At 42.7% G+C, this 8158-nt stretch overlaps 2 protein-coding genes across 6 annotated transcripts in view; both read left to right on the top strand.

Moving 5' to 3' along the window:
• LOC122540462 (NAD kinase-like) overlaps positions 1-8158 on the top strand; it is an 88249-nt gene that overhangs the window by 68311 nt on the left and 11780 nt on the right. For all 5 annotated transcript variants that reach the window (XM_043676302.1, XM_043676301.1, XM_043676303.1 and 2 more), the window contains 5 exons: positions 516-645; positions 848-953; positions 3379-3464; positions 4774-4876; positions 6248-6405. In XM_043676302.1, coding sequence (XP_043532237.1) covers positions 516-645; positions 848-953; positions 3379-3464; positions 4774-4876; positions 6248-6405 — 583 coding nt within the window. The remainder of the gene's footprint in view (positions 1-515; positions 646-847; positions 954-3378; positions 3465-4773; positions 4877-6247; positions 6406-8158) is intronic.
• LOC122540464 lies at positions 6412-8136 on the top strand. The gene is made up of 2 exons (XM_043676306.1): positions 6412-7131; positions 7992-8136. The coding sequence occupies exons 1-2, from the start codon at positions 6568-6570 to the stop codon at positions 8088-8090; spliced, it is 663 nt and encodes a 220-aa protein (XP_043532241.1). The 5' UTR covers positions 6412-6567; the 3' UTR covers positions 8091-8136.

Below are 8158 nucleotides of genomic sequence, written 5' to 3'. Positions count from 1 at the left end.
TGCCTGAAACATTGTCTCTCCTGCTCCTTGGATGCTGCCTGACCTGCTGTGCTTTTCCAGCACCACACCCTCGACTCTGGTCTTCAGCACCTGCAGTCCTCACTCTCTCCTCATATGTAGAAAGGTCCCATTTGTGAAGACACCACAGATTTGCAGTCTTTTTACTCATTCACAGGATATGGGCATCAGTGGCTGGGCATGCATTTATTGTTCCTCCCTAACTGTCCTGGAGAAGTTGGGGGTGAGCAGCGGTCCATTTAGTGTGAGTACAACAGCAGTGCTGCTGGGGAGGGAATGCTGGGATTCTGACCCATTGCCAGTGAACGAGTTGAAGGTACCTCCAGGGTTCTGGGTTACCATTTGGGTAGTGGATGCAGTGAATGACCCAGAATTGATGATCTGTTTTTGAAATGTGCCCCGTTTATCACAGCTTACCTTCTGTTTCTTAAATCAAGTTGCCTGATAATGACTTTGAGCTAAATAGCACAAACCAAAACCACACTGTTTCGTTGCAGGCACATTCAGGATCCAGCCAGTCAACGGCTAACCTGGAGTAAGCCTCCGACAAGTATCCTAGTCATTAAAAAGATCCAAGATGATCGTCTCCTTCAACCATTTAAGGATCTTTGCATCTTCCTCATGGAGGTAATGTGTGCCAGTGACAAGAAATATTCACTCTGCGATATGCTAGGAATACCCTGGATTATGTATCGGAGTTTGTTCAACTAGTCATTAATTAATGTTGGTGATGTTATGAAATCACCTAAAAACAGTCAATTGGTGTTTTAGCCGGACTCCGGGGGAACTGTGATCCTCAATCTGCCATTTCTATTTTATTCATGTTTAGGAGAAAGATATGATTGTTTACGTAGAGAAAAAAGTACTTGAAGACCCCACCATTGCAAATGATGAGAGCTTTGGACCACTAAAGAAACTGTGCACTTTTAGAGAAGGTAAAGGCATTGCAATTTTCAAAGCATTATTTTACCAATTTGCAAGATTATTTTTGGCAAACATTATTTTGCAATCTTGTTTTACACTCTTCAGTGATGCCCAGATAACAATCTCTCCTTTCCTGGTTCAGCTGCTTTGTCCCCTGAATACCCACTGCTGGGAAGTTTAGTTCGATGCTGTTTTAGCATTTTGACCACACTCAATAGGCAGCATCCCATTCTAGCTTCTAACTTGAGGACTCTTCCCTTTTATTTTGAGCTGTAAACTCTACTTGAAGATGTCCTGCTTCAACTTCTTCAAATTTAGTCCCTTTAAAATTGTACTCATCAGCATTTTGATCCCAAGCTATAAGAGTTGCCCCTGTGCAGGGTAATCAAAGGTGCAGGAGCATCAATGATTTAAATTCTCCCATTTTCGTGGGAGATCACATTTTGAATATCATGCCCTGTTCCTGTTGCCAAGAAGCTGTAACACTATAGGCAGTCCAGAAAAGAGCTCAGCTCTGGGTCAGCTCCACAGTTGGCCACTGTTAGGGCAGAGAGATGTGCGAATGTGCTGCTCAATATTGAACGGAAATGTTTGAACGCTGCTGTCATTGATGTGTGTGTTGGATAAAGACTGGTACCAAAGGAGTTAACCCAGATTATTACTCAAAACTAGAAGAATAAAGTTGAAAAAAAAGCAGTTCACATTCAGTGATAGGTTATTCTAAGATGATCTGTCCTGAAGATTACCTTCAAATACAGCGGGACTCGTGTGTAAAGTAAACTTATAGCGCTAGTGTAGTGGAGCCAGAAACCATAGGGTTCCTAATGAAACAACTGGACACTGCAGTGTCCGAGATGTTAGGATCCCTCTGCATGAATAACTTTAATTTTGATAATTATTCTATGATCAGAGTACTTTTAGATGGGGCATACTGCTTGTATATTCCTATCTAAAAGTCACACATGGACTTTCAATCCCTAAATGTGTTGTCTGTCCGTGCTGAGGAAGATTTAAGAAAGGTTCACAAAACGTTCTATTTGTTACAAAGCCTTTGAAATGAACGTTGGGTTTTGAATGTTCATACAGCTACACAAGGTCCAAGCGCCGTGAGTTGTATTACCCAAGTTCTCCTTTCACACTGACCATAAAGTAGTAATGTTTACCAACATCCTGACGTGTCAGTTAGTCAAAAAGAAAAACTTTCACAGCAATATTTTATAACCATAAGGTGTCCCAAAGTGCTTTATAGCTCTTGGAAATCTTTTGAAATGTTGTCACTATCATAACATAGCAAACAGGACAACTAATTTGTACACAGCAAAATTCCACAAATAGGCATATGGTGATAATCAGGAAATCTGTTTGGTGATGTTGTCTGAGAGATAAATATTGGCTGGGCATTCAGGAGAACCAGTCTACTTCTATATAATAACATAAGATGTCATACCTCCATGAGACAGCCGACATCACCTTGTTATAACGTCTCATCCAACATCTCCAAAATAAATAGATTTGACCATAGTTGAACAATGCTTAATAATTACACAAGGTTTCTGGTATTTAATGTCCTTTAGGGAAGGAAATCTGCTGTCCTTACCTGGTCTGGCCTACACCTGACTCCAGACCCACAGCAATGTGGCTAACTGTTCATTTTTAGGGATGCACAATAAATCCTGACCCAGGCAGCCACACCCTCATGCCATATATGAATGTTTTTAAAAATAGAGTTAGAAAAGTTATAACCTTTTGCACTGCAGTACGGTACACACTGAAAGGAGCCCCACATTGTCTGTGGGATGTGATGCTTCCCAAGCTGCCCTCTGCATCTTGTGTCATATTGAATGAGCATTATATGGAGTTGAGTAGGGACCTGTTTCAGATCACTGTTCCCTCCTTCAAACGAAACTATGCTTCTCATAGTCGCCATATATCAAAACTTAACTGTTTGTGTGTATGTTTGTGTGTGTGTGTGTGTGTGTGTGAAGCGATTTGTGATGTTCCAATGTGATAGCACCTGATGTAAGAGAATATGACTGTTCCTTTCTGTGTGGGTGCCAGAGCATATGTCACCTGCAGTGGAGCATGCAGTCCCCATGTCAACAAGAACAAAATAAGTTTCCGCAATCAAATGGCTTTTAAAGGCTGGCACTTGCAATCTGCTAGTTCTTGGCCTTTACATTGTGTTTATGGACATTCCCTATAGTTGGATCTCTTCCCAGCAGATTTCTAAAACCGAGATCCAGGGTTAATGGTAAATGGAAAGGTTCACCTTGGTCCATCAGTGCCAGCTCGTGGCATTAATTATCCAGCTCAAGTCACTTGGTGATTTGATCTTTACTGCGTTCACCCATCAATAGGAAATCTTTGCAACAAATGTTGTTTACTCTGTCATCTATGACAATGGTCTATAATGAAGCACATTGAATTTGCTTTTAGGCTATGACGATTTATCTGATCGGATAGACTTTATAATTTGCCTTGGAGGAGATGGCACCTTGCTTTATGCATCATCCTTATTCCAGGTAAGTCCAATTGTATCTCTCCAGAAGGAGCTTTGTGGATTTCAGGGTCAATGTTGGAACTCTCCCCTGCCTTTTCAAAAAACAACTGTCCAAAGGAATCTTGTGATCTCTGTGATTTGGATCCTCCCTTTTTGGGCATTAATTTAAATCTTGTACCAATTCAAGGGGATCTACAACATTCAACAATGCTGATACCATTGACCAAAACTGATGGCCAATAATATTTCAGCATTCTCCTCGACAGCAAGCCAGGAAGTAAAACTGAATTTTTAACTTTATCATTTTACAAGGAAAGCAATAAATTATTGGATGTTACACATGATTAGGGGCAAAGTTGAAATGTCATAAACTTTTCTAATATTTTAAGTACAGGATTTCTCTTGAAATGATTTTTTTTAAACATGGGGCGGTTGGGAGGTGTTTCAGCAGAAACATTGTGTTTTTACAGAAGAACTTGTTTTCAATAATCATCATCTTTTATGTGGGCAAGCAAAGAGTCACTGTCACTGACTTCTGAATTTCCTACACACGCACACATGCAGACATGCACACACACACTCACGCACACACCCAGGCAGAAACTGAGGGCACACGACAACACACCGCACTCTCTCTCTCTCTCTCTCAGACACACACACATCAGTTTCATGGTATCCTGCCAGCAAATGCTGACTCATCTATTGATTGTAACTACTGTAAATTGTTTGATTACAGTTTGTTTAAATGTTCATGAGCACATTAGGCAGCACAACCAAAAGGAGCTGAATTATATTCAGTACTTCAACTTTAGTGATTGTGCTGTTTAGTCCATTCAATTTTAACGAACCAGTGTTAAATCAGATTTTAAATTTATCCCCTTGCAAAAAAGGTATTGATTGAATATTCTTGCCTCTTGACACATGTTGTGTAATAGTCATTGCTGTTATCATTGGAACATCCAGGCCATTGTTTTATTTTTCTCTCTGTATAGCGAATGGATGGAGGGGTGGGCAGATGGATTGGACACTCCATACTCTGAACACAGTTTTTGATGTGATAATGCCTTGTACAGAAAAACTTGTTTTCAATAATCATCACCTTTTATGAAATGTCTTCTGAATCTGATTTACTGAATGTGCAGGAGCTGATAAACCAAATAAATATGTAGCAGTGCAAGATTCCTGAACTCTGTTGCTGTGGTGAGAGATTAAACGAGTATGTAGTTGCGCAACACATTGTCTGATAATATTTTCAGTAAAAAGTCTTCATTCCCAGGGGATTGTAGTTTATTGTACACTAGGCATTTTATAAACTGTTCTTGTTTAAACAGGGTAGTGTACCACCAGTGATGGCATTTCACCTCGGATCTCTGGGCTTCCTGACACCGTTTAACTTTGACACCTATCAGTCACAAGTCACACAAGTAATTGAAGGTACCTTCCAGTTTCATTGTAATTGAAGGAATTGAATTTCACAAATGAGGCAAAACATATGATTCAGAAATTAGGCTCAAGCCAAAGTGAGTTAATCCAATCTATGAAAATGCTGTATACGTACATCTATCACCCAAATTCTGACCTTGTCTGTAATGTAAATGAAGCTAGTCTGAGAATTAAAATCCGTTTTAATTTGCCAAAATTCAGACTGAAGCATTATTGGACTCAGCAGCAAGCTATGTTTGAGGCAGGTAACCCTGAGAACTGTCTGCTGTTACATTTCTGTTTCTGTGACCCACACCCTACTTCTTGCTGAGCGTGTTCAGTAGCAACACCTTGCATTTTTGTAGTGCCTCTAGTAAAATAAAACATTCCAAAGTGCTTTGTGGGAGGGTTATGAAGCAGGTCCCATCAGGAGATAGTCAGGCAGATGTTACAGATTGGTGAGATGTGGTGTTTCTACAGTGTAGTAAGGTCTTAACAAAACTCAGCTGGTTAAATTCCTTGCGTGACGATGAATCATCCTGCTGTGATCTTGCTCACTCACACTCAGAATAAGTAATCAGGGCACAGGTACTGCTCTCTCCTTGATTGGAGAGCAATGACCCAACACCCAAATCTTGTTCAAGAAGGAATGTGAATTAATAGGCACTTAGCAGAGTGTTCCAAAGCAGCAATTTAACAAACAGGTTTTTGTAAATGAAGAAACTATGAAAATTGTGCTAAAACAGTTCCTATTAACAGGGTGCTGAGACTAAACTGGAATCTTAAGTAAATGTGCCCATGCAATTTGTAATAATAGAACTGTATTTTCTTTCAATTCCGAGACTTGTTTCAGGACATTGAAGAGAGAGAGTGAGAGAAAGGCAGCAGGTCAGGCAGCATCCAAGGAACAGGAGAATCGACGTTTCGGGCATAAGCCCTTCTTCAGGAAGCCCTTCCTGAAGAAGGGCTTATGCCCGAAATGTCGATTCTCCTGTTCCTTGGATGCTGCCTGACCTGCTGCGCTTTTCCAGCAACACATTTTCAGCTCTGATCTCCAGCATCTGCAGCCCTCACTTTCTCCTAGAGGGAGTGAGATACAGGTAAAATATTAATGAAAACAGATTTAAAAGCAAGAATTGCTGACACAACAGTTAATAATCCTTTCTACAGTTGAAATTGGATGTTTTACAATGATCTAGTTGTGTATGTGCTGAAATGTGCCTTATCAAACTTGTATTCCTAAAATATGGTGCTTGTCTCATAGTCAAATTGAATTTGAACTTTGCTAAGTCACTGATTAAATCAAATTGCCCAATAGGCTTTTGTGCCCTTCAGTAGTTGGGAAAATGTAAACAATTTCTCACGATGTGAATCCTCTGCCAGGGAATGTTTCCATTATCCTACGGAGCCGACTCAAAGTCAAAGTGATGAAAGAAAACTGGGAAAAGCGAGGTTGTCCAGAGCATGCTGTGGAGGAGAATGGACTGATCGTGACCAAGCACGGAGAGAATGAGTTAGGAAAGCGAGCAGTGCAGTACCAGGTGAGGCTGATCCTGGCTAGAGTAGGAAATGGGGGTCGTATTTGTGATGAATTGGGTCAGAAGTCAGACGACGCCAGGTTATAACCCAACATGCAGACCCGCCCCGCAATGCACACACCCAACACACTTTCCTAACCCTCTCTCTCCAACACATGCATACACATGTGTGTGCACATGCACACAGCATCACACACGGACACAGACCACCTGCACCCACACCATTTCCTCACTTGCTTTCACTCTGTCACAGGCACTAATCCTTTCAGCCAACCATTTCTTCATTTTCCTGAACCTGAGGACTTAGTTGTTGTCAACTCTGTGCAGCTTGAGCTAACTCTGCAGGCCCAGAGTAAAGTAACTCTGCAGGCCCAGAGTAAAGTAACGCTGCAGGCCCAGAGTAAAGTAACGCTGCAGGCCCAGAGTAAAATAACTCTGCAGGCCCGGAGTAAAGTAACTCTGCAGGCCCAGAGTAAAGTAACTCTGCAGGCCCAGAGTAAAATAACTCTACAGGCCCAGAGTAAAGTAACTCTGCAGGCCCGGAGTAAAGTAACTCTGCAGGCCCAGAGTAAAGTAACTCTGCAGGTCCGAAGTAAAATAACTCTGCAGGTCCGGAGTAAAATAACCCTGCAGGCCCGGAGTAAAGTAACTCTGCAGGTCCGGAGTAAAGTAACTCTACAGGCCCAGAGTAAAATAACTCTGCAGGCCCGGAGTAAAGTAACTCTGCAGGTCCGGAGTAAAGTAACTCTGCAGGCCCGTAGTAAATTAACGTTGCAGGCCCGGAGTAAAGTAACTCTGCAGGCCCGTAGTAAAGTAACGTTGCAGGTCCGGAGTAAAGTAACTCTGCAGGCCCGGAGTAAAATAACTCTGCAGACCCAGAGTAAAATAACTCTGCAGGTCCGGAGTAAAGTAACTGTGCAGGCCCAGAGTAAAATAACTCTGCAGGCCCAGAGTAAAATAACTCTGCAGGTCCGGAGTTAAGTAACTCTGCAGGCCCAGAGTTAAGTAACTCTGCAGGCCCAGAGTAAAGTAACTCTGCAGGCCCAGAGTAAAGTAACTCTGCAGGCCCGGAGTAAAGTAACTCTGCAGACCCGGAGTAAAGTAACGCTGCAGGCCCAGAGTAAAGTAACGCTGCAGGCCCAGAGTAAAGTAACGCTGCAGGCCCAGAGTTAAGTAACTCTGCAGGCCCAGAGTTAGGTAACTCTGCAGGCCCAGAGTAAAGTAACGCTGCAGGCCCGTGGGCGGCACGGTGGCACAGTGGTTAGCACTGCTGCCTCGCAGCGCCAGAGACCCGGGTTCGTGCAGGTCAGGTGAATTGGCCATGCTAAATTGCCCCTAGTGTTAGGTATAGGGGTAAATGTAGGGGTATGGGTGGGTTGCGCTTCGGCGGGTCGGTGTGGACTTGTTGGGCTGAAGGGCCTGTTTCCATACTGTAATGTAATCTAATCCAATCTAAAGTAACTCTGCAGACCCGTAGTAAAGTAACTCTGCAGGCCCGGAGTAAAGTAACTCTGCAGGCCCAGAGTAAAGTAACATTGCAGGCCCGGAGTAAAATAACTCTGCAGGCCCGGAGTAAAGTAACTCTGCAGGCCCGGAGTAAAGTAACTCTGCAGGCCCGAAATACAAGTGTAAACATGAGCCGCAAAGTGCTTGCCTCCAGCCTCTGTAACATGTCAATTAAATCTTAGGAAACCTGTTTTTCTCTCCCCGCCTCCTTCTTCCCCCCCTCCCTCTCTCCCCCTCCCTCTCTCCCTCT

Source organism: Chiloscyllium plagiosum, chromosome 34 (genome assembly GCF_004010195.1).
Source record: "Chiloscyllium plagiosum isolate BGI_BamShark_2017 chromosome 34, ASM401019v2, whole genome shotgun sequence".
NCBI lineage: Eukaryota > Metazoa > Chordata > Chondrichthyes > Orectolobiformes > Hemiscylliidae > Chiloscyllium > Chiloscyllium plagiosum.
Note: the sequence above shows the minus strand (reverse complement) of the source record. Positions and strands in the feature narration are given on the sequence as shown.

Coding starts and splice junctions, on each gene's coding strand:
- LOC122540464 (XM_043676306.1), top strand. CDS start 6,568: ATGTGTGTGCACATGCACACAGCATCACACACGGACACAGACCACCTG. Junction 7,132..7,991: donor GGAGTAAAGTAACTCTGCAG/GTCCGGAGTAAA, acceptor GTAACTCTGCAG/GCCCGGAGTAAAGTAACTCT.